The following is a 27,874-nucleotide window of genomic DNA, read 5'->3' on the forward strand; positions in this document are numbered from 1 at the left end:
ATATGTATTTAAAAGTATATACAAACATAAATATAAATTAATGCATGCGCATTAACTGCAAGGTAATTATGTGGTCACACCTTCATAAAAAATTTTTAACTTATACATATTTATATGGCTTATTACGTCATTAAAAGACTTGAAAGGTATTTAACACACACACACACTGGTCATATGATATTACTTACCTGTGTGAAACTTTACCTTATTTATTGTGCAGCAAATTTTTTGTGTACTCTGAATGAAATCTTATTAACCCTCTGTGACTGACGTGATATAGTTCTAACAATTCTAATGACGTGGTAGACTACCAGACACCATTTCTATGTCTTATATTTTCCAAGTTCCGTTTTGTAAAACTAATAAAACTATTTTTATTTATTGTTTATAAGTTTAAGTTATTATTTATAAAGGTATTTTTCTAATTCAAAGCGAAAATTGATGTTATGTGTTATTTATCGGTATGGCATGATTTTTCGGCAAAAAACATAGACCTGTATTAGATCATCAAAAAACAATTCAAAAATTAATTTTTTTGAACAAATGTTTTTAATTTTTTATTATTCAGACTTCAATTTAACAGTTGATAACAAAAAGTAACAAATCCAGTAGTAAAAAAAAATTAACAAACACGTTAAATGGCACATTAAAGCCTATAACTTAACAAACAAAAAATATTTCACATTATAATTTATGAAGCAAAAATTTTAGATTTTGCTTAATTTACACTTGAGTTAAACAGTCTTAAGACTTGAGATCATATGTATATGTATAAAATCTACAACTTTTCCTGGCAGGTTTCCCAAAGAAGCTTGGAGCACTGGAGGCAAATTGGCCTTAAGCAATCACAACAGCAATACCTTGTTACCCTTTTTATTTTTTGGGGACAAATTGAACACAATTGTCTTCCACTTTGTGGATTAGATTGAATAATTGGTGGAGGAGGGGTAGATCTTGGCCAAGAACCCTGGTGAGCATCATTCTTAGTTCTCGTGACAACCTTTCATTGTACACCCGGAATTTCATATGGTCTAGCACCAATTCTCTTGCCAGATTGAGCATAAATGTTTTTCTTCTCATTTTTACATCACTGTCAGTACCCATTTGATATACATAAAACAAAGGCATTAGAACCACCATATCTTGTACTCGTTGAAATACTGCCATAGGCCATCGAAGAGTTTTTCGACTGCATGAATATATCTAACACTTTTTATCAATTTCGTCAACTTCTCCTTTTGTATGATTGTAATTTGCTATCATAACAGGTTTTTTTATATCAGTATCTGATTGCTCCATAATAACAAAACTAAAAAATAACAATTTTACTGACGTGTTGTTTAGGAGACACTATGAAAATATAACAAAAGTACTGATGTTATTGTCTCACAGACACCTACCTTAATATTGATGTGGTTGACTCGCAGACACTTTTTCGCTTAAAATGACACATGTGCTTACATCAATTGATCTGAACAAACTAACATAGGCATGAGTACACAATAAGAAGGTACAGAGAACGAGATAGTAGATGTATGGAAAATAACGGTACAAAATACTCTTTTGTGTCTGTTGGTGTCTGCTTGACTACCACATCAGTCACAGAGGGTTAATAAAGAGTAATTTTTTTAAATATCTTATGAAGAATAAAAACAAAAAAAAAATTATTTTTGCTCAAAATACTAAAAATAAGCTTTCTATTTTTTACTTCTCCCGGAATTCTGAAAAAAAAAGCACTTTACAGAGTGAATCATAAGTCTCTTTCCCTCTCAAATGATAATGAAGACATACAATAACAAGTAAGGAAGGGCTAAGTTCGGGTGTCACCGAACATTTTATACTCCCGCAATTCATTGATTTAATCTCATTAATATTATATAATATACAATTTGACTCACATATTCGGAATATGTATGGTCCAAAGTCCATTGAAAGTTGGAAACCCTAATACTAGGTATATGGGAGCTAGGTGCAGTTATAACCTGATTTCACACATTTTTGGCACGAGAAAAAAAATATTTCCTATGAATTTCTTCAAAATAACTGAGAGACTTACCTATATTTTCGGTAAACAATTAATTCAAAGCTCTGAGGTCCTCATGTTCGATGTGTGGGGCCTAGAAAACTTATGGTACAATTTCGATAATTTTTAGAAGGAGGATGCCACACTAAAAATGCAGAATTTGTGCATATATGTTCCGATATCTTCAGTAGTGCTTACTTTATATATTTAAATTGAACGATTCAGATCGACTTCAATGTTCTGGTATATGGGAAATAGTCGTGGTTGTGAACCGATATGGACTATTTCCACCACATATCATTGGGAAGCTAGGAAGATATTAGTTTCGGAGATATGGTTTTTGACCCATAAGGGGGCGGAGCCACGCCCATTTAAAATTTTAAACCAAGTGCTACCCTTCTAAATCTTCTTTATAATGAAATTTAAGGTTTCTGTTGTGTTTTTTCTTTACTGAATTATAGCTTTCATAGTAGTTTTCAACATAACCTTTGTATGGGAGGTAGGTGTGGTTATAATCGGATTTCTTCCAGTTTTGGACTGTATAAGGGAGTACCTAAAAGAACCGACTCTAGAAAGGTTCCTTGATATACGAGACATGCATAAAAAACTTAGTAGGGCGGGGGCCACGGCCTTTTCCCAAAAATATTAAATCCGTTCCTTCATACCAAATTTTACTTCCATACCTTAATTTATGGCGTATTTATAGCTCTTTATATGTTTTCGGTTATCGCCATTTTATGAGCGTTGCAGAGGTCCGATTTCGCCCATCTTCGAACTTAACCTTCTTATGGTGCCAAGAAATACGTGTAACAAGTTTCATCAAGATATCTCTTTACTCCAGTTACAGCTTGCGCGGATGGACGGACAGACAGACATCCGGATTAAGATGTAACCCTATATCTAACTCCTTTAGTTTTATGATTTACAACCAAATGTTATGTGAACAAAACTATAATACACTCTTAGCAACTTTTGTTGCGCTAGTATAAAAAATCGGTAGAGATTGTTAATCTAATTAAGAAATTGCACAAATACAGGTTTTATTTTCTAATGAGAATTTTGGTATGGTTTATGGAAAGAACTTCTACCTAGAACGGAAATACTTTCTGTGCCTGCTTTACAGGTGATTTAAAGTGTTCTACACATATCGAATAGAGCTTAAATATTCTAAGAAAACAAACTTGAGAAACATTTGGAACTAAGGTATGTCTTGAAAGACTCCTCTTTATTTGATTCTTTTACTGGCTGAAAGTTATTATTACAAAGAGATTCAGAGCTTTTCTGATTCTGATACCGATTACCACAGTATATTCCGTTGCGTTTTTGGTCATCTTCATGTCAATTATTTTACGTAAATATTTTATATTCTAGACATATAAAACATTTTTCATTTGTCGTACTCACAGGCGTAGAAGTTCGGTCATACGAATTTTATAACATCGCTCGAATCAAATCCTTCTTTGCTGCACTGCCATTAATGGGTATATTTAACCGCAATGCCTCATTTTGTTGCAAATTAAAGGCAAAAGGTAACATTTCATTAACTCACCACACTCAACACCTTCTCACCTGCAATTCAGTAGAATAACTGGCAGCTTTGTTAATTGACCTTTTTGCGCAATCTCATTTCGCAATCTACTAACAATTTATAATTAAATATCTGTGGTAATTCACTTATCTGTCAATAATTGCGTTATCCTTTTTCATTTCATTAAATGTGCTCACCTCATCGATTTCCTTTGGCCACCAACACCACAACAAGATGTATTTCTCATCGCAATTAAGCATTCGCATTCACCGTTCACACGAGAAACGGCATTTTCAAGCATTTTGTGGCCAATAATCGAGCGAATAATTTGTTTGTGAAACCACAACCCTCAGCCACCTGAATCTCATACTGGTCTGGGGGAGGGGAAATAATGAAAACACGTGTATCCGCCAACTTTGCTTACCGGGGGAGCTAAAATATTGGTTACTCTTTTTATCAAATAATAAAGAGGACAAATAGAAAATTAATTAAAATCCTTTTACGCTTCAAAACACCATTGCAAATTGATGAGGGTTATATAACAACTGGCAATTGGTTCGTTGGTTGATTGGTGTGGTGTGGTGCGTGAGAAGAGTCTTTACTGCTTTTTCAAATGGCGTGTGGTTTTGCGTGGCTACCGAGCGTGTGAAAAGCAACAAATTTCTGCACAATCATTTTGAGGTGATTAATTAGTCTTAGACAGTGTTGTTCATTAAAAGGAGGGTTTGTTCGCTTTGATTGAGGTGGTGTGGCAATAATGGAGAGGTTAGGGTCAAATTTCTTTTTTGTAGAAGCATTAAGGAGTCCGTGTGGCTGTGGAATCACATATAATATATAATAATTAATTATTATGTTTGAAACACCTTCTTATGAGACTCTACTACCTTCCAGATATAACTCGAGAGTTTTGAAGTTGACTGCCGAAGTGTTTTTCTTAAACAGAGATTTAAGAAATTACTTATTATATTGAACTGGGAACTGATTATATTTTTGATGTTATGCTGGATATTTGTCCGACTTGTTTTATTTCAAGGTCACCACATCATTCGTTAGTTCGTCATAGATCCATTTTCATGTACTTCTCAGACGAATTAAACATCGAATATATAATCTTCTGAGAATACCAAGTTACTGCTAAGTACAGTCCCACTGAACCCAGAAACTGTTCTGTCTGGGTTCAGAATATGTTTTTAAGCTTCCTTCTAATTTATTAGATAGTTTTTTTTATTGATTGACAATCACGATTATCTCAGTGATCCTTTAATGTTTCTTCATGATAATCGTGTCTACGTCACCGGCACAGACTCATAGTTACGCCTGATCAAGTTTCTCAAAACTTTTCAGAAAATATTTTTGTCGGTGGAATGTGTATGTACTGAAAAGGATCTTTGATTATAAGGGTTCCAGGGTCTCCAATTAAGTCCATTAAGGTTTTCCTGGAAGAACAATTTATGTAACCTTAGCTAAGAAGCTGTTGGAATACTTATTAATCGGTTACTTTTGTTCGGTTAGGAATCCAGCACTAAGAATTCGGGATTCTTTTAGAATGGTTTTCATAACATATCTCTAACTGGATATCTCCCTATCCTGAACAACTGACTAAGTTTGTTGATCTCAAACTCGAGTTTGAGAAACTTTTTAGAGAGAAGAAGTAAGTTTGGAGAAGTTGGTATCTTCACATGATTTCATATCATATTACTTGTCATCTACAATTTTAAATTTTAATATTTTTAAATTTATATCATATCTACATTAAATGCCTCATAAAAATACAGACGTGAGTACATGTTCCTAACTCATCAAAACCCAAAACCTAAAATGAAGATGAAAATCGCCACAAAAAAAACCCCATCAGCATCAAGCCAGCTTCATACCGAAGAGCCTTATGTCAACTTTGTCCAAATATTAGTTTTAATCAATTTCATCTGCCAACCGACCGACCGAGCGTCCGCTCGCATCTCCTGCTTTTATTCAATCATGCTTTGCTGGTGATATTATAATTTTTATTATTTATGCATTCAACACAATGTCACTGCTGTTGGCTGGAAAGCTAACCACACGAACCAACCACACTGACCGTTGTCCACAGTCCCACAGTCCCACAGCCAAGCTGTCCGGCAACGCCGTTTATTACATAAATGTCCTGTAGCTTTCATTGTGGTTGGCAGCGGTGCAAAAAAAAAATTGATTGGCTTTGTGTGAATGTCAAATGAAACACACAACTTTTGCATCAAAATCCTGGCGTATATACTAAGTTGAAATTAAAATATAAATGAGATGAACAAAAGAATGAAAGGGACAGAAAAAGTTGAGGGGAAGAGAAAATTTATTATAAGCATTTATGAAAAGTTTTTGATTTTCTGTAGCATATAATAGAAAATCAATGAGAAGAAACACAATAAAATGGGACGAATAAATCATTGGCGATACTCGTATAATGTTTTTGAATCAACAATACGCATTTCAGATGAGAATCATTACTATATATGATATATTTAAATGTCCAAGACAGATTTGAGATTGAAAAATGTTCTTAAATTCATCTGAAAGTTCGATCTCTCTTCGAGGTCTCTTCATAACATAATAACTACTCTGTTCAATGTGTTGATAAAGGAGAACACAGATCAAATCATATCTCATATATGCTAAAAACCGCTACAATCCTGGAACAACTAAAATCAAGAAGATCAAACCAATCTCGACCTAGATACAAAATTTCTAAACTAAGAACTTTCCAATTAACCTATCTTATTTATAAATCACTACCTACACTCTTTACATCTCAGATAGCTCTCCGCAAACAACCAAAAATAATAAACCAGTCTGAGACAAAATAATAATCCCGCAGGCTCAACCTTAATTAATTGTTTAAAACAAGAGAACAAACAAGTCTTACCAAATCTTGAATAAACAAGTTAAAAAGCGAGTAAACCTAAATACATAAAAGCTGTGGTGAAATAGGTCGGAGACAGTAAAAATCACCAACAAAACAGAGCTTATATATTTATTATCTTCTTATTTTCACACTTCTCATACTTTTATATATCCTTCGCTGTTTTATACGTTTTTTTCTCTTTACTCTTTGTGAACCTTCTTTTTCTTCCGCATGACAACCTAATAAATCGTCAGCTAAATTGCATCGGCTAATGTAGGCCACAGAAGCAATACAATAAGAACTAACTAGATTATTGGTTTTTTGAATGAATAATAGAAAGATTATGCGCATACAACGACAAGTGATTGCCTGCGGAAATTTTTTATGTGATCAAACAAATAAATATGTCAAAAGGAAGAGAGACAACACGTTTTGACGTCAATTACTTACAGCAATACCCCTCTGGGTTGCTGACGAAAGGAGGAGCTGAGAAATATCTAGATGTTGGAGTTTTTCTTCAGTAATTGAAAGTTTGTGGATACCTCCGAAATAAATATTTATGTTACGAAAATATTTAAATCAATATGAAGTTCTCAGGAGTTCTCAATATCAAGTTCTCTCCCGTTCTTAACTAATTCGGATAAAGAGTAGTAGTTGCTCTATTACAATCTAGATTACAATCTACATTCCAAACGTGGTCAAAACATCCTTTAGCGGATGCACTCGTAAGATTTTCATTAATTAATACCAACCAAGAATGCTACATATTTTTACCAGCCAATCACTATTTGAATATGCCAAAATAGAGGGCTAAGTGACGAGTCGATATTGAATTTAGTGTTTTATTAACTACGTGTAAGGTATAACTCCCTAGAAGTCTATTTGAGACCCGCCATATATTCGACTGGTTCCGACAAAACTTTGTTCAGATCTCGCTATCCGTTCAAGGGATTATCACTCAAATAAATTATCCGTAACCAACTTTTTCAGGTCACAGAGAATTTACTACGTCCTTACTTTTTAACAAAGATGATCCTTCGAATTGAGAATTGAGAATTTCAAAACAAATATAGGATGTTTATTTGATTCCTGAAACCGTTAGACCTTGTACATGTGTCCGAGACAGTTTTCTCTCCACACCAATTACAACTGATCAGATGTTTCTCTTCATATAGTCAGTTGTCACAGTGGTACTATTGAAACACCCATTTTAATACATGCTGTCAGTATAAAGCTCTAACAGTAAGCGGTAGTGAGATCAATGAGCTTCTTCGTTACGAAACGACTAACGGTAAAACACTCTCACCAATTCACTGATTCGATTGCAATCAGTTTCACGTTGACTATTTTGCTTCTGTCGATTGCCTAAATCAATTGTATCCTTTCAACTCAAACTGAAACTGAACTGCATTATACTCACACGCACACAACGACACTTCAAAACAGCTGCTGAACGGCCTATGGTGTAACAGATAGACAGCTATATTTGTATTTGTATTGTATTGTATGTAAAATAATATATATGTATATACTATATATATATGTGGTATATGAGTATATATCAGTTCCAAACTGAGATTTCGCTGTGCATTAATGTATTTGTTGTGCGCACGTAAAGCACAGATTTTGTGGATTAATAGCGCTTAGTATCAGCTTGTTGTTGTTATTTTGTAATTTTTTTCATTTTATTATAACAAATACATAGGTTTATACGAATCAGCGACTGTCATTGCATTTACCTTGCCTAGCAACGAAATAGCTCAGCCCACACACACTCACTCATACATATATACATTATAGAGGCGAGCGGCATGTGGTGGGCCGTCTATGGCGGTGTGGATTTGCTGCTAAGCAATGTAAGCAAAAAAGTAATCACAGTTATTGCCGAAAATATGTATTCACGCTCGCTGCCTCGATTTATATGCAAAAAACGGTTATCGGCTGCCGCCGCTGCTGCATTGCAATTACGCAATTGAGCATTAAAGTGGATTTAGAAAATAATTTATTTGTGATCGGCGTTCGTTGAGCCATAATGATTTGGAATTATTTAAAAACCTTTGTAGAGGATTATGTTGGCGTTAGCAGAAATGGATGAGATACGTGTGCAAGCTTACTTTTAATTCATATATACACTCACACGTTATAGTATACGAAATTGTTGAAAGTAGATTAATGGATTCTATTTAAAACTAATATTGGAAATCTGTGACAATTTTTGGGTAATATGAGGGATTTTCAACTGAATTTTGAATATATTGGATAATGATATTTATAAAAAGATAACTGGTTTTATTTTATGATTAAATTTTGCTTAAAACTTGTGATTCTTTTTGATATATTAGAAAAAAAGAAGGAGAGAAATTGATAAAATAAAGAAAATTGGTAGATAAGATAATAGGGTAGAAGAATAATATTCGAACTTATGACATTATCAATTGAAATATGACACGTATGAAAAGATCTATTTAAAACGATTTTATTTACAATTATTAAATAAAAGAAGCAAAAAAATTAGAGAAATAGGAATTAGAAGATTAATAATATTATGATTTCAAAGAATTTGTTTCAATGAGATTTAACTTCAGTTCTCGTATAGATCTTGAATAAATTTAAAAGCATATTAATATAAAATCTCTTTAAGACATTACCTGAAAATACTTAGACATTTCGTGTTCATTGACACTTTCATTAGAGCCTTCAGTATTGAAGTCAAGATTAAATTCATAACACTGCCAAATTTTAGAATATAGATTGAACCATACAAATTATATCCATAACTTATCGCATACCAGGAATTATCTAAAGACCTGTACGACGAATGTGTTTAGTTCGACGAAATTTTCGTCGTAGGTACTGATTTTTGTATTCGACGTTTTGTGCCAGTAAAATAAAGTTGAGTTCGCCGAACAAATTCGACAGTGGATGCCCTGCTTAACTTGAAATCTTATATTTCTAATTTTCAATTAAAAAACTAGAATAACGTAATGAAAACTAAAGCATATGACTCGCAGGGTATTACTCACCAAAGTAATGCTTATTAGCGTATATTTCTGAAACAAACGGCCAACACGTTTCGATCTTATCAGGAATCACTACCTCAACTGCCTGACTTAATCTTCTCTAAATAAGTGGACACATTTGAATCTGGAAAGGTAATTTAACGCTTTTTTGCCAATTGAGATCAGAAACATCAAGTACAATGTTCAGTTATAAACCCGATTTTGTAAGGGTTATGATTTTTGTCATTAAAGCAGTCTAACTCTCACTACAATTGGATTTGGATATTAAATTTTAGATATGGTACTAAGTTCAATGCTAATATTGAATCTAATAGACTTGCTGTTGTAATATCTTTATAAAATGGTGAACTTAACTCTCTTGACGTATTGATGTATATCATTGCTTTGGTAGTGAAGGAAGTGTAGAAACTTATAAAAAGTTGCAGAATATAACAAACATACTCAAAAGCAAGGAATGTATGAATTGTGGATAGATTTCTTGGTTAGGGGTTGGTTCCAAAACAAAATTGTTTTCCAAATTACATTTGAAAGAATCTATGTAGGTTAAGTTGTTGTAAAACGATGCACCTAGGCCTTTAGGAAGCCGATTGTGATATCACTGGGACTGTGATCCCTCACACTATTAAGCCATCTTTGAGCCACCCTGTGGTCTTGATAAAGTGAAATAATTCAGGCAATTTGATATGTGCAACTTCGCCCACATCATCTAGGAAACCGCGTCCAATAGTTGCGATTATTTTCCTATACATAGCCTTACATCCACATAGAAGGTGTGTTATCGTTTCTTCTTCTTCTTCTTGGCAGCTTCAGTAATCTTTGAAAAGTTTCCCCAGTCTGTTGGCGTGTCTCCCAATCAGACAGTGATCCCTACTAGAGTTCTTGTGTCATTCCTCTTAAATTTCAATAAGCAACAGGTGCGGTTCTTATTCCTTCGGCTACGTTTGTCTGCTTATTGAGCAAGTCGTTGATTGTTTATCGATTAAATATCTACAAGTTGCCAGAGGTAAATAAATTCCCTCTTTATTAGCATCTAACTGTAGTGCCGTACACAATCTGGCTAGTTCATCTGCTACACAGTCTCCAGGAATAACACTATGTCCTGAGACCCACTGCAGGTATATCGTGAAATATGACGTCATTGTCAATAATAAATCAAAGCATTATTTCACCATCTTTGATGATATTCTATGAGACTTTAGTGATTTTAAAGCCGCTTGACTATCGGAGAATATAAATACTATGTGTCCGGTCGTTAACAATCTTTTTGATAGAACGAGTAGGCTTACTTTCTGGATCATTGAAAGAATCTAATTAATGCCTATTCAGACAGACACTTAAAATAAAATACACACATTTTTTATACTCTCGCAACAAAAGTTGCTAAAGAGAGTATTATAGTTTTGTTCACATAACGGTTGTTTGTAACACCCAAAACTAAACGAGTTAGATATAGGGTTATATATACCAAAGTGATCAGGGTGAAGAGTGGAGTTCAAATCCGAATGTCTGTCCGTCCGTCCGTCCGTCCGTCCGTCCATCTGTGCAAGCTGTAACTTGAGTAAAAATTAGGATATCTTGATGAAACTTGGCACACTTATTTCTTGGCACCATAGGAAGGTTGCTTTCGAAAATGAGCAAAATCGGACCACTGCCACGCCCACAAAATGGCGAAAACCGAAAACACATAAAGTGCCATAACTAATCCATAAATAAAGCTATGGAAATAAAATTTGGTATGAAGGATCGCACTATGAAGGGGCATATTTGGATGTATTTTTTTTTTTGGAAAGTGGGCGTGGCCCCGCCCCCAAATAGGTTTATTCTATATATCTCGCAAAAAGCTAAAACTTTCTGCAGTCGTTTTTTAGCCATTTCCTTATACAGTCCAAAAATGACAGAAATCGGATAATAACCCCCCTCCCATACAAAGGTTAGGTTGAAAATTGCTAAAAGTGGGTTAACTCACTAACCAAAAACGTCAGAAACACTAAATTTCACATAAGAAATGGCAGATGGAAGCTACACTCAGATTTTTTTACAAAATGGAAAACGGGCCTGCCGTCGCCCACTTATGGGTCAAAAACCATATCTCAGGAACTACTTGACCGATTTCAGTGAAACTTGGTTTGTAATAGTTTCCTTACATCCCAATGATATGTTGTAAAAATAGGCCAAATCGCTTCACAACCACGCCTACTTCCTATATACCAGAACTTTGAAGACGATCTGAATCGTTTACTTTACAATATATAAAGTAAGCACTAGTGAAGATATCGGTGCAGAGCTTTGCACAAATACTATGTTTATAGTGTGGCAGCCCCATTCTAAAAATCGCCGAAATCGGACCATAAGTTTTTAAGGCCCCATATATCGAACACGATTACCTAGGTGCTTCTAACCTAATATTATGGTTTCCAACTTTCAATGGACTTTATGCACTATATATGACGAATATGTGGGTCAAATTGTATATTATTAATATAAATAAAGTTAAATTAATAAATTGCGAGAGTATAAAATGTTCGGTTACACCCGAACTTTTCCCTTCGTTACTTGTTTTTGTAGAAAATATTTCGATTTTCTTTGAGTCGATTATTATTTAAAATCTTTCTTTTCGTTTCTGCAATATACGCTACGAATATTAATTATTAAGTAAAAATACTCCCATCAACTCCAGCGCCACTTGTAGTTCATACAATTCCCAGACAAGCGCATTCTCAGCATTATTCTTATTACATATAAATTGTAAATAAATGCCTTGTTAAAATACTCCCAAATTAATGTCAATTTATTTAAATTTATACTCAATAAATTTCTCAATTTTAATTTCAGGCTAAAAGTCCGCGCTATTTGCTCAATTACATGTCCCCGAACAATGTGCGACGACACTGCGTATGAGCAACAATGCCCCGCATACTGAGGCACAGCTGTTGCAAGGACACTAACAGATTAATTGCCAGCGTCGGCTCTAGCGTGGCGCGCACTTAAAGATACATCCGCTATTAAAAATAAATAATAATACAGTCGCCAAACTTGGACGACATTGGAATTTGCGCAAAATGCCGCTGCGGAACACCGAGTATAACGCAGCAAACGAAGCAGTGGCTTGGCGTGGCCATGTCACAGCACTGAGCGCAGAGCTAATGCCCGCGATGCTGGTGAAGCAGTTGACTTGTGAATTCATTAAGAATGCATGGCAAGTAATAACGGCAACGCAGCCATTGGCAATAACAAGAGCAAGAAATTTCGCTGAACTGACTGCGAAGCCGTTGAAGAATGAAGCCAAGGAGACAAAGGCGTCCAATACAAAAGCGATAGCGCAAATTGTGGCAGTGAAGTAGAGTAAAGAGAAGTAAAAGTAAAAGACAAAAACTTTAAGCAGAAGATACAAAATATACAAAATCGCTGGAACTTAGTTAACAAGTAATATTAAAGCAACAAAATTTAGTAATAAAAGCAACGAAACAACTGGTTACAGAGTTGCCAGTTAATTTGAAATACAAATTTCAACTTTCAGAAAAAATGTTTTCTGAAGATAAACAACTGCTGAACGCTGAAATCTTTCGAAGAATTTCTTAGAAAAAATTCGAAAAAATTGTTCATCAAGCAACTCAGCTGGAACAGCAAGTCAAGTGGGTTATGTTTTAACGGTAACAAAAAAAATAATCTAAAATAATAATAAAAAAAATTAGTAATCTAATCAATAACAGTAAATAATATAAAGTATAAACAACGAAATTGAAAAATTTAATTTCACCAAATATTCGAAACAATCAAATAACGCGCTAAAACAACACAAATAAAACAACAATAAAATTTAATAGAAAATCAAACAACAAAATATTGGCGCAAATTATACAAAAGCGAAGACGAAAAACCGCAACACAAAACGACAAAAGCAAAAAAAGAAAAAAAAACTCCTCAACAAATCTAGAAAACCAAAGCAAAGGAAACGAATAAACACGCAACGAGACAACACCGTAAACCAACAAAAATAAAAAACAAAAAATCTATCAAGATGAGTGATGACCAAACAACGCCCAATGATGATAAAGGTAAGTCAAAGTGCACAGATAAAAACAAAATTCAAGAAAAACTCTTATTACCATCTCCTTCCACAACAAGAGTCGTGTCGCAAATATAGTGCACAAAAGATAGTGAGAAAAAATCCGAAGAACAACAAAAACTGTACAAAATGTGATAGAATGTGTCGAAACTCGTGTCATGTGACAGGTCAAGTGGGATTAGTTGTGCCCATGAGTGAGGTCAGAATGTGGCTGCAAAGTGGGCAAAGTGAGATAACATGAATATAATATAGAAATCTTTGCTCAGGAAAAACACAATGTATATTATAGGATGATTGATTATCATAAAGAAAATTCTTAAATAATCTCATAAAATATTTTATGCTACTAGAAACAAGACTACTACTACTTTCTCAACAAAAATTATTCTCGTTCGGCTGCAATATTTAAGATCTCGTCGGAAATCTTGTCTAGTATTTACTCTTTAGTATTGCTTCGATATTTCTATAATCCCCTTTTCTATATTTTAAATTAGTGAAGTTAGCGTTCCCTCTTCTCCGGAGAATTTTTTATACAAAAAGGCTATTATTCAAGGATAGAGGCTTCCAGGAATCATTTTGTTTTAGTTTTGGAAACCCCAATTGATCCTTTCGTTGCTAACAAGCTATTCGTAGTTCGTATAAAAATTAAATATCATTGACAATATTTTTGTTTTCAATATACCCTGCAATTTAACTGTAAAGTTCATGGAATAAAATGGAATATTTTCGATTTTTTATACAATTATTTCCTTTCGAAACGGCACAGGCACTTTACTTAAGAAAATACCGGAACTTTTGAAGCCTTTTGCCTTCTTTATTCCTTCGGCTTCTTTTTTATCGTATTCCAGACCGCTTTAAGCGATTAAATCCGAATACACCAGAGCGCGCCACTCATTTCTCCTTTTTGCTTTTTGGTGCCAACTGAAAACACCAAGTGACGCCAGGTCACTTTCCTCTTCGACTTGTAGAGTTTGATTTTGGTTCGCCGAGAGAGGACTTCACAATTCAATTGCCTACTCAGTCCAAAGTAGCACATGTTGGCAAGAGTGATTCTGCGTTGGATTTCGAGGCTGACATTGTTCGTGTTGTTAATGCTGGTTCCCAAATAGCGAAACTATCCACTACTTCAAAGATATGATTGTCAAAAGTGACTAGCGACCCATGACGCGAGTGCGCTTACCGTTTGTTTGATGACAGGTTATATTTCGACTTGTCCCCATTCACCACCACATCCATACGCTTCGCTTCCTTATCAAATCTGGAAAAAAAGAGAACAAATGGCGCGGGTGTTGTTTCCAATGATATCAATATCATTGGCGTATGCCAGCAGCTGTACACTCTTACCGAAGATTCTACCTTCTCTATTTAGCTCTGCAGCTCGTATTATTTTTTCCAACAATAGATTGAAGAAGTCGCACGATAGTGAGTCACCCTGTCTGGCTCGGAGAGGTCTTTCCCGATCCTAACGGAGCTTTTGGTGTTGCTCAACGTCAGTATTGCTTTCGTAGGGATACCAAATTCAGACATCGAGGCATAAAGGCAGCTCCTTTTCGTGCTGTCGAAGGTAACTTTAAAATCGATGAAAAGGTCGTGAGTGTCGATTCTTCTATCTCGGGTCTTTTCCAAGATTTGCCGCATGGTGAATATCTGGTCCATGGTGGATTTTCCAGGTCTAAAGCAGCACTGATAAGGTCCAATCTGTTCGTTGACGGCGGGCTTTAATCTTTCACACAATACGCTCGACAGGACCTTATATGCGATATTGAGGAGACTTATATCACGGTACTTGGCGCAGATTGCGGGGTCTCCTTTTTTATTCCATTTGTATTTACTGATTTTTTTGTTGGTCTCAGAATGAATAATGTTGGTAGTGTCAAACAAAAATTATTCTAATTATTACTATTGACGCCAATATTGACTATTAAGGAATAATGATGTGGACTGAATGCTCAATATTCTTCGGTATATGTGTAGAATGTATCCACTCTATAAATCTTGATGGCTTATCGTGACTCATTTGCAGTATAGTCATTCTATATAACTTTTAGCAACTCTATACGAACTTCGCTCCTAACTAAAATTTGAATAAAGAATCGTACACTTCTGAGTGCAAAAAGTTTCAGTTCGTTTAAAAAATTTGTATCTTACAATACACTTTCATCAAAAATACCAAAAAAACCCTTCAATTTCTTTGATGTTAAAATATATTTCCTTTCACTTAAAATCTCATTATTTTTCGACTGAATAATATCCTTCCTTATTTCAACAGCAAAACTTTCATTTTTTCCCCCTCTCTCTCTACATTGTTCGATTTTTCACAACTCACTACGAAAATCATCACTACAGACTGCATAAAAACTATGAAAGTTTTTGATAAACTGCGTGCTGAGAATATCCATTACAACTTTCTATCCAAAACATATTTACTTATGCGCCCGTTAAGGCGCTACTGTGCTGCGCTCATGTAATACATATAGCATAAAGTTTAAATTGAAGTTGGCGAAAGCACAAGTGAAAGTTGCAAAGTAGCAAAGTATTAAAGTCATATCTAACTGTATATGTATATATAGTGGGAATATAAGCAACTAATATATTATGATGATATCGAGTGGCAAATTTTTGAGTTCACAAATTTATGTGTGAAAAGTTATAAGTATATATTTATATATGTATGTGTCTGAAAGCTCAGAGAAATATTGATGAAAGCACATACATGCCAACAACAACAAACACAAAAGCCACAACTTCAACCATAGTTTTTCGGATAATTTAAAGGCACGCGAGACAGCAAACGAGAAGTTTGAGCTTGTGGTTTACACATAAATATATATACAAGCACACACATACAAATATATATATAATGCACAGCAAAAGGAAACCACTGATTGTTCGTAAGTGTTACTTCTTGAAAATTTCCCAAGAAGTTTGCGGTTTTGTTTGTTTGTTGGGAAAAAATATGATGCCTTTGTGTGTGTGTAGGTGTTTTCGTTTCTGCTTGATCTACTCTGCGTATACATATATATATATATATAGGAAGTGCTTGTGCACTCAAAATGCACACAATATCCGTTTCCGTTGTAGGCTGGCATGTCTGCCACTGCGCAGTCTGTAAAATGCATTCATGCATAGCTAAGCGCCCAGCCGTTGCATCCACAAATATGCGCTTAGTGACTTTGAACACGTATATATACTTATACTTATACTCGTACTTTTACTTTATAGGTATATATACATATAAATACATAAGTACTTTTCAGCTTGTGTGGTGGAGCGTGCAGAATTATGCCTTCATTAATTTTAGTTGCTGCAATAAAGTAAAAGTTCTAAAATTTATTTTTCCCCACATACCTAAGTTTCGATGACAAACTTTACTGGCTTATACTCATATTCATATGAGCTTCTTATGCCGAGCGAATAAATAATTAAGAAAATATTTTAAATGCAAATATCCAATTCACTTACTTATTTATACTCCTAAATTGCGAAAACTTTTCCTGTGCTGGGTCTGAGCACTTTATTTTGAACACGCTCTCACTTTTTTTGTTTAAAGAGCAGCAGCATCGATAAGTCTAATTTAACAGGTATCTGAATGATCAAGGAATAGGAGTTTGTCCTTATGGTTTAAAAAAGATTTCGGTCAAGTGACCTCCGGGGCTGACTCGACAAATAACTGCTGAGAGTCCCAATTTACGACCATTTTTTGCAGCTATTGGGACGTATGAGAGCAACAAACGTTGTTCCGGAGTAAGCCTGCCCATTACACTATACGACAGAATCGCCTATTTCTGGGTATGGGGCCAAATTAATTTTTTTCGGGAGATTAAGGCATGAGTAAAAAAACTATATTCTCCGTTTTTCGAAGAAATCAAATATCTGAAGTTCGAAAAAGGCTTTTTCTTAATTATTACTAATACCAGACAGAGTGTTGTACAGTGTTATGATATGGCAAACCAAATAAGTAATCAGCTCTCCTGCTTTTCTTGTGGAAAAAAGAATCAATTTCGTCAGAAAATTTAAAATATTAAACCTTAAGGCGTCTGCTACACGTTTGATATTTATCGTGATATTTGGATCGCGATTCTATATTGCGATATTGAACGTTTAGCATGCAATATTGTTGGATTATGATCCATATCACAAAATATTTAAATATTTTGAAAGGCAATAATGCCAAAATTTTAAACTCAACTAAATTCTAATAAAATGAACATGAATTATAATGTTTACAGTATAGCATAACCAGAGCTATGCAACTCATCTGCCAAGGGTTAAAAAAAAGGAAAAAAAAGGGGTCATCCGCGTTTTCAGCATAACTCCTGACAGGATCATCTAAAATGAAAAAAACAAAATAAGTGTTTTAGTTAAGAACATAAACTCGTGCTTGAATGAAGGAAAGACAAAAAAAGTAAAAAATGGAATTTTGGCAGAATTTTTTGCAAAAAACTAAAAATTCCGGTCAAATTTATATATATATTTTTTAAAAAGTTGTAATATATATATAATATAATAATACTCGTCCAAACACGAGTAAATTGTATCTCGAACACCTTGCAAAATTGCATCAAGATCTGTTGAGTAGTTTTCGGGAACACTTGACAACCGACTTTGAAAACACGGTTCCGAAAACAACGCTTTAAACGCGCTGAGTAACAATAACACCTGACTTGGAGCGCACACCTTCCAAAGGCTGTGTCTCCGAAACTATTATTCGGATCGACTTGAAAATTTTGGATATTATTCTTGAGATGTTGTAAAAAAAAATCGCTTTTTTGGACCCACGAAACCCATGTAAACCCTTAAGGGAATGGATGTAGCTTGAAGAATATAATTTCACTTTTTTAGACTTTAATCCACGGATAATGAACACGATATAGATATGGTCTCATTAGTCATTGTTTTTGAAACCGTTGTTTCCGGTATCCAACATTAACTAACTGAATCTTCATCCTCATCAATCTGTATAAAAATGAACATTATATATATATATATATTTGGCGTAGGAACCGCTTTAAGCGATTATAGCCGAATCCACCAGAGCGCGCCACTCATTCCTCCTTTTTGCTTTTTGGCGCCAACTGGAAACACCAAGTGAAGCCAGGTCACTTTGCACTTGGTCTTTCCACCGGAGTGGAGGTCGTCCTCTTCCGCGGCTTCCTCCAGCGGGTACTGCATCGAATACTTTCAGAGCTGGAGTGTTTTCTTCCATCCGTACAACATGACCTAGCCAGCGTAGCCGCTGTCTTTTTATTCGCTGAACTATGTCAATGTCGTCGTATAAATCGTACAGCTCATCGTTCCATCGTCTGCGGTATTCGCAGTTGCCAATGTTTAGAGGACCATAAATCTTGCGCAAAACCTTTCTCTCGAAAACCCCAAGAGTCGTCTCATCGGATGTTGTCATCGTCCACGCTTCAGCGCCATACATCAGGACGGGAATAATGAGCGACTTATAGAGTTTGATTTTGGTTCGTCGAGAGAGGACTTTACTTTTCAATTGCCTACTCAGTCCAAAGTAGCACCTGTTGGCAAGAGTGATTCTGCGTTGGATTTCAAGGCTGACATTGTTGGTGTTGTTAATGCTGGTTCCCAGATAAACGAAATTATCTACAACTTCAAAGTTATGACTGTCAACAGTGACGTGGGAGCCAAGACGCGAGTGCGCTGACTGTTTGTTTGATGACAGGAGATATTTCGTCTTGTCCTCATTCACCACCAGACCCATACGCTTCGCTTCTTTATCTAGTCTGGAAAACGCAGAACAAACGGCGCGGTTGTTGCTTCCGATGATATCAATATCATCGGCATACGCCAGGAGCTGTACACTCTTGTAGAAGATTGTACCCTCTCTATTTAGTTCTGCAGCTCGTATTATTTTTTCCAGCAATAGATTGAAGAAGTCGCACGATAGTGAGTCACCCTGTCTGAAGCCTCGTTTGGTATCGAACGGCTCGGAGAGGTCCTTCCCGATCCTGACGGAGCTTTTGGTGTTGCTCAACGTCAGCTTACATAGCCGTATTAGTTTTGCAGGGATACCAAATTCAGACATCGCGGCATAAAGGCAGCTCCTTTTCGTGCTATCGAAGGCAGCTTTAAAATCGATAAAAAGGTGGTGGGTATCGATTCTTCTCTCTCGGGTCTTTTCCAAGATTTGGCGCATGGTGAATATCTGGTCCATTGTAGATTTTCCAGGTCTAAAGCCACACTGATAAGGTCCAATCAGTTCGTTGACGGTGGGCTTTAGTCTTTCACACAATACGCTCGACAAAACCTTATATGCGATATTGAGGAGACTTATACCACGGTAGTTGGCGCAGATTGTGGGGTCTCCCTTCTTATGGATTGGGCAGAGCACACTAAGATTCCAATCGTCAGGCATGCTTTCTTCCGACCATATTCTACAAAGAAGCTGATGCATGCACCTTATCAGTTCTTCGCCGCCGTATTTGAATAGCTCGGCCGGTAATCCATCGGCCCCCGCCGCTTTGTTGTTCTTCAAGCGGGTAATTGCTATTCGAATTTCTTCATGGTCGGGTAATGGAACATCTATTCCATCGTCATCGATTGGGGAATCGGGTTCGCCATCTCCTGGTGTTGTACTTTCACTGCCATTGAGCAGGTCGGAGAAGTGTTCCCTCCATAATCCCAGTGTGCTCTGGACATCCGTTACCAGATTACCTTCTCGGTCCCTACATGATAATGCTCCGGTCTTGAAACCTTCTGTTAATCGCCTCATCTTTTCATAAAATTTTCGAGCATTACCCATGTCGGCCAGCTTTTCAAGCTTTTCATACTCACGCATTTCGGCCTCTTTCTTTTTACGTCTGCAAATGCGTCTCGCTTCCCTCTTCAGTTCTCGATATCTATCCCACCCCGAACGTGTTGTGGTCGATCGCAACGTTGCGAGGTAGGCAGTCTGTTTTCTCTCCACTGCGGAACGACAATTCTCATCGTACCAACTGGTTTTTTGGCGTTGCCGGAGACCAATTGTTTCGGCTGCAGCGGTATGCAATGAGTTTGAGATGCCGTTCCACAGCTCCCTTATATCGAGATGCTGATGAGTGCTCTCCGAGAGCAGGAGTGCAAGTCGAGTAGAAAATCGTTCGGCTGTCGGTTGTGATTGCAGCTTTTCGACGTCGAACCTTCCTTGTGTTTGTTGACGGGCGTTCTTTGCTGCACAGAGGCGAGTGCGTATCTTTGCTGCTACTAGATAATGGTCCGAGTCAATGTTTGGTCCTCGGAGCGTACGCACGTCTAAAACACTGGAGACATGTCTTCCGTCTATCACAACGTGATCGATTTGATTGCGCGTGTTTCGATCAGGGGACAGCCACGTTGCTTGATGAATTTTTTTATGCTGGAATCTGGTACTACAGACAACCATATTTCGGGCCCCAGCGAAGTCGATCAGCCTCAGGCCGTTTGGCGATGTTTCGTCATGGAGGCTGAATTTTCCGACTGTTGTGCCAAAGACACCTTCTTTACCCACCCTGGCGTTAAAATCGCCAAGCACGATTTTGACATCGTGGCGGGGGCAGCGCTCATAGATGCGTTCTAGGCGCTCATAGAAAGCATCTTTGGTCGCATCGTCCTTCTCTTCCGTTGGGGCGTGGGCGCAAATCAGCGATATGTTGAAGAACCTCGCTTTGATGCGGATTGTGGCAAGACGTTCATCCACCGGGGTGAATGCCAGGACTCGGCGACGTAGTCTCTCTCCCACCACAAATCCAACACCGAATTTGCGCTCCTTTATATGGCCGCTGTAGTAGATGTCACAAGGACCCACCTTCTTCCGTCCTTGTCCCGTCCATCGCACTTCTTGGACGGCGGTGATGTCAGCCTTTAGTTGTATGAGGACATCAACCAGCTGGGCAGAGGCACCTTCCCAATTAAGAGTCCGGACATTCCAGGTGCATGCCCTCAAATCATAGTCCTTTATACGTTTGCCGTGGTCGTCATCAAAAGGGGGGTTTCTCATCCGAGGCCTGTGTTTCTTATTCACTGGTTATTCGTTTTTATGTGGTGGGTCCCAAGCCCTACGCACAACCGCACAAGCGGGCTTCGCCTTCTCACTTTAGCTCGCCTCCAAACGGATGTCTGTTAGCTACCCAGGGGATACTTGGTCTAAAACCGGAAGTCGTGAGCTGCTTGAGTCATATGCAAAAGAATCGTTCCTGGCCACTCCCAAGTGAATGGCAATCAGAAACTTTCCTCACTTGCGTGAACTTCTACATATGACCCCATCCCCCAAAATAAACATTAGATAACTCCAAAATTCCATTTCAGTCCACTTTCTCTGCTTTATGACTTAAATAAATTAATTCATCCGAACTTTTGCTCTTCTGCTTCAAAGAGTAGTAAAATCGCTCAATTCCTACAACAACAACCGGGAAATTTTCTATAATTGATAGTACGAACCATAACATAAGTTCAGTATCCACTCATTTTCAGATCGTTCACGAATGAAAGAGCGACTCAAAAATGTTTGCTAACATATCTTTCATGAACTTAAGATCTGGTGAAATTCTTTTGGAAAAACGAATTATGATAACATTTTTTCAAGAGTTTCATAGGTATATTCATCAAAAGCTTCAGTAACAGTGAATTTCATCAAAACTTTTTGAATTCTCTATAGTGAGAGTTGTTCTCCAGAACTTTTTTTAAACAACTCGCATCACTTTTTCGCAACCTTCAACTCCTTTCCCGCCACCAAACATTCTGTTGACATCTTTGGTGCTCACTTAATTCATTTATTGTATCACACACATACCTTTTTTTGGCATCGCCCTCATTCAGTCTTATTCACTTAGCACACTACTTGGATTGCACGAAACAAAATAAGCGCCAAGAAAAAACAACAACTACAACTGAAACTTAATTAAAATCATAGCCATAAGTGGAGAATTGCTAAATGTGCCCCAACTAACTGCACTTTTGCACTGAACCTTTTTGCCACCAGCGATGCACTTGCTGCTGCTCATTTATTGCTTCTTCTGAGCTTATGAACACCGACTGCTGCATATTACTTACTTCTGGATGGATTCTGCGTTGTTTTTGTTGTGGCTGTCTTCGCTGACTGTTTGGTCGGCTGCCAAATTGAACTGGCATACTGGTTTGGTTTTCATTGCTCACAGCAGTGCCTACGTGCATTCCGAAAGCATTTGGTACAGAAATATAGATATGAGTTTGTTTTGCTGTAATCACTGAATAAGAATATTAAAGGGTGACTCATAAGGTATTTGTATTATTTTTATAATAGAGGATGAAGGGAATTTGGACTCCTTATAAATAGAAACTGTCAATGAGAGTGATATGCACATAATGCCTTGAGATCTCATTTGGGATCAATATACTGGACAGAGCATAGGTACTAAAAAATATACTTAAATCTCATTATACTCAGAATAATGAAATGTGCTGATTGCTCAACACTCTCTGGGTCTGATATTTGGATCTTTTATCCCTACGTTCTCTTATATTAGGATAAACTTCATTTTAATTTAGTCTTCATCCTTTCATCCTTTAAGCTCATTCAATAAAAGTTTCAAAAAACAAAAAAAAAATACTCTCACGATTCACCCTGTACACCTCCATTTATACAGTCATTCTAACAACCGGAAAATGCTAGTTGTTCCAAACGAAATCATAACGATTGCAGTCAAAAATGTCGTGCTGTTTAATGACCATAAAAGTCACGTGCCACAAATGTCGCCTTATATGAGTCGAGTCGAGTCGAGTCATTATTGGTCTGCCACAACGTACCTCATCTGTAAGAGACTCTCACACAAACATACCAACAAATATGAGGAATTCAAAGAAAGCACATAAATTGTGTATGTGAATGCGAGAAAGCAAATAGCTTGTGACCCAACTGTTGCCACCTACGAAAATTACGAGCCACAATGGCAGTGGCATTAGCACGGCAGAGGCGCTGCGCTGCATTGTTGCTGGTGCAACAGCGCTGTCGCACTAAATTACACTGGTACTTGTGCATTCGTTGGCCTGCCAGCTGTCTGCCGGGAAGCGTTTAACCGCTTGACTGCTTGAGAAACGAGTCCAGCTGCCAAGAATAAAATAGTGACTCTTGCCACCTTGCCACCTCCTCTACACTTTCCCACCTCTCCACCTTGTGAGTGTACGGCCGCCGCCAAGCGACACTTTATTTCATAGTTTTGCCAACACTTTGCATACCTTCGCTTTGAATTTGGCTTTTAGTCTCGTTCACAATTTACGCCTCTGTCCATTTGTATGGGAGCTAAGCATATTTTCGGGCGTTTAAAGTGATGGCTTTATGGCAATAAGCCAAATGTCATTGTCTACTGTACTGTAGCAATTTATTTACTTTTATTTTTTGTTGTTGTTATTGCATTTTTGTATACTCTTTGGAATGCAAGCGTATACATATCTTTTTGTACTCGTATATTTAAAGCACTCAAGAAGTGATAAACAAATTCTCGGAGACCTTGTCGCTTACTCAACTGTGAAGTTATTTTTTTTTTTCTTGGAATTTTTCGCATATTTTTGATCTCAAGCAATTCTTTTGCAACTAGAATTCGTTGGAAAATCTTACTTTCAGTTCTTTTTTTACAAGCTACTGTAGTAGTTTTCGGACGAACCAATGCTGCAAGCTGATTTTCACATAAAATAATTTTATTTCTCCCTTCCCTACAGTGGCTAGTTTTTGAAGCAGATAAAAATTCGTAAAATTCTGAAAGTATTACAGAATTATATTCTTTTTGCATGATCATGGGAGTTTGATGCTTACCTCAAGACTGCAATTCAGTATTGTTTCATTATTTCTAGATAGAAAATGCCAGAAACGAAGGTATCAATACAATTGAATACTTTTTTCATATTTAAAATTTCGAATTCAATCAGCCTTATTGTAAATTTAATGTGAACGACGTTCCCAATAAAAAAACTCACACATTTGTGTTTTTTGTAACATAAATTTCACATGGGGAAAATCTCACATCTTCGAAAATTTTCTCTTATTGTAAATGAAATTTTGTTCAGAAAATCAAGTGTAGGGAGCAAGTATAAATATTAACAAGTTAATCAATATTAACCCGAATTAACCCACGATTACCATATGGTAAAGCAAAGTTTATCCCTATATCTTCATAAAAAAAGATAAATATTGAATATAATGAATCGTAAAACAGATTTAATTTTCGTGCTCAGGGGGCAAAAATACATGGGCGTATTTTATTTTAGAAAAATCTGAAATGTAAAAGGTTCTGGGCAGTACCGGGTTAACAACTTTTTTAATATGAGCTAAGGTCTGGGTATATTAACTAGCCCTTTGGCTATATAAAACCAAATTTAAACTAATATACGGAGGGATCCTTGTGTGATGGAGACTTCAAAAGGATTCACGACTGTTTTAGCGTTTTTAAAGCGCAAGGGGATGCTATAAAAGAGCAACGGGTCTATTGCTTCGAAGCGTAGCATCTTTCAGTGAAGGGATGATTCTCTATACCCTCACATTCGGTTGATTCCGGTTACGATTAGACTAGTTGGGGTGCCTAGCTTCAGAAGAATCCCAGGTAATAACGTAAGTCTGATAACAAGCTTTCAAGTAGGTAGGTACGTTAGTATTAACTACTGTAGAATGGGAACAAGTAGAAGGACTACCATTCTTTTGTGATATTCTACTGGATGGTCAGTCGCGACATCCCGCTGGCCCAAAGAAAATCGTGAGACGTCTAGGAAGCTCTTCGCTTTCAATAATAAATCATTATTAGAAAGGATCATTGTCCCATTAAAAAATTTATCGGATACTAGCTGCATAAGTTTCCTAGAATAAGACGAGGTAGAATCATCTTGCTGATGGAATGCCACACCTTTGCGAGATCGTTACTAAAATTCCTTGATTCTCACTTTTTTTAACTACCCTGCGAATATGCGGATTTATAAATAAACAGCTTATGCAGATTTGTAGTCGGTTCACGGTGCATTGACGAGTCCTAATATCTATTTAGGGTTTTTTTCACAAAAGACTGTAGACTATAAGGTCTAAGTGCAATCCTTCTCTTGTGTGGAACAGGTTTTAGTAGAAAATCCTAATATAGCTCCCAAAGAAAATAAGGAAAAAGTGCGTGCATTTCAATAGTAATCTAATTCCCTCGATATAATGGGACCACCATCGATTTCGATTGGAGAAAAGAAAAAGATTGCTACCCAAAGTGCGTCCGTTTAAGTTCTTTTCGTACATGGTCTTTTCAAATACAACATTACAACTTCTTCCGGGGTGTAGAACTCAAGTCGGGCCGGCACTGATAATTGTTATATGATTGTTATAATTGATATATAATTCATGTTTTTATGCTAAAACAGTCGCATCTATAAATTGAATTTTCCTTTATAGCTCCAATAAAAAAATATGTGTGAAAGAATGCCGAAGTTCGAATATAATTTTTCATTCACTCGAAATGCATGATACGAATTTTTATTTCCACACAAAATTTCATGGGAATGCTTTATTCACATGAAATTTACAATAAGGCTGATTATTTTTTTCATAGTATTTATGTACGAAATTTTTACGCAATTTTAGTGGTAACTTTGAAACAGAGAACCTTTTAAGTAATTAAACTTTTTTATATTGGTCACCTTTCATCATCGGACATAACCTCTAAATTGAACAATTCCAGAGAATACTTTGGTTTTGCCAATAAAATAAAATATATTGCTTTAGCCTTCCGCTCAGATATATCTCACTAATATTTGTTATGGGATAGTTTAATTAAATCAAAATTTAAATATAAAAATATAAGCGTTGGAAGGCTAAAAATATGACATCCGTCTTATTGTTGTAGTTGTATCGTCGGAAAATATTCCCCAAAATATTTCAGGAGTTCATCTCTGCAGCACGAAAGTCTTAGAATAAAAGCCGGGTCTGTTCCGGTTCCCTAGAATCGAATGTCTTCTAAAATGGGATATCGATGAGTTTGTCAATATTTTTAGAATTGCCCGACGCCTAAACTCTTAAACTAGAGCGGGATGCATTTATTTTGAGTTTTTTCTCTCAATTAACACAATCTAAAAACAACCAAAAATTTCATGAAAAATTTGGAACGTTAAGTTAAGACCTCTAAAACCAAATAAATATTCGCACTTCTGATGCTTTGTAGACATCGGTGGTATAGAGATTGTCTTGTAAACAATTTTCATTCACCAAATCTAACAGATATGAACTACTTTAAGACTAGTTTTAACCACAAGCTATACTAATTAGTCACAGTTTTTTCCTATTTGGTAAGGCACTTAATGTACTTAAGTAAATATTTTGTAAATTTTCAGACATGAGTCAGCATCAGGCCTAACTCATATTAGTTGCAAACGATTACTAACTTTACATCTATATTTTCAAAAACGATTTCAAATTACATTTTGTTGAGATTTTTTAGGTGTTCGTTGAGAAAACCCATATTGATTCGATATCTTTAAGAATCAATGTTCCAGTAAAAATTCTATAAGTACTCCTCACTAAAGTCGGACTAGTTGTATTTGTTCAACTTACTGTTTCATAGCTAGAAGAAGAAACTCCTGTAGTTCTGAAACACTTATATAATAATTCAAACACCCATTTCAACCTTCTCACAAATATTATTCATAAATTCATAAAAAAAAATTCTACTCAGCTTGTCAAAAAGTGGCTTTAACACCTTCTTACTCTAAAACCGTAATTTATCGCAGCTAAATCCTTCGCAAACGACAATCCATCTAATGTCAAAGGCTATTAAGTCAAAGAAATTACCTAAATCCTTGCAAAAGCCGCTCACATTTAGCTGACACTTTCATATACACATACAAACATATGTCCTTGTGAAGTCGTAGAAATATAAAGAATATTTAAGTGCCAACGAAGCACAAATATTTCCTTAGTACAACTTATACTTTGATTTACTTTCATTACAACTTTTACTTTAACTTACACGCCCACTGCAATAGCAGCAGCTGCAACAACAGCTCCGCCACAACAGTGTGGTAAGTGCCAATAATAGGTCAATAAATATTTATTTTCTCTTACCAAAAAACTACTACAACTGACACCAGTAAAAGTTAACAGTTGCACTACAACAACAACAACAGAATAAAGTTTGCCACAAACACTCAGCGGTGTGTGGAGCGTTACCACGGGCATATATATGTATCCTTAGATACTAGCATAAAGTACTCTTAGCTGTGCTTAACATTATACATATATAAGCTATGAGCTAACATATTTTCTTAGCAGCTCGAGTCTTCATCCAACGCTCTTCCTCTGCCACTCTCAACTCCCTCCATCGCCAACCGCTGTCGCAAACTGTGTCAAATCCTTTTTGACAAATTTCATATAATAACTAAAAGTTGAAATAAA

At 36.3% G+C, this 27,874-nt stretch overlaps 2 protein-coding genes across 2 annotated transcripts in view; one reads left to right on the forward strand and one right to left on the reverse strand.

Moving 5' to 3' along the window:
• The window catches only part of LOC128922696 (uncharacterized), a 217,850-nt gene that overhangs the window by 123,036 nt on the left and 66,940 nt on the right, over positions 1-27,874 (reverse strand). The gene's annotated exons all lie outside the window — the stretch shown is intronic.
• The window catches only part of LOC105218909 (sodium channel protein 60E), a 265,193-nt gene that overhangs the window by 41,841 nt on the left and 195,478 nt on the right, over positions 1-27,874 (forward strand). The window contains exon 3 of the mRNA XM_054234121.1: positions 12,279-13,501. Coding sequence (XP_054090096.1) covers positions 13,465-13,501 — 37 coding nt within the window. The 5' untranslated portion in view covers positions 12,279-13,464. The remainder of the gene's footprint in view (positions 1-12,278; positions 13,502-27,874) is intronic.

Source organism: Zeugodacus cucurbitae, chromosome 6, assembly GCF_028554725.1.
Source record: "Zeugodacus cucurbitae isolate PBARC_wt_2022May chromosome 6, idZeuCucr1.2, whole genome shotgun sequence".
In the NCBI taxonomy this organism is placed as follows: domain Eukaryota; kingdom Metazoa; phylum Arthropoda; class Insecta; order Diptera; family Tephritidae; genus Zeugodacus; species Zeugodacus cucurbitae.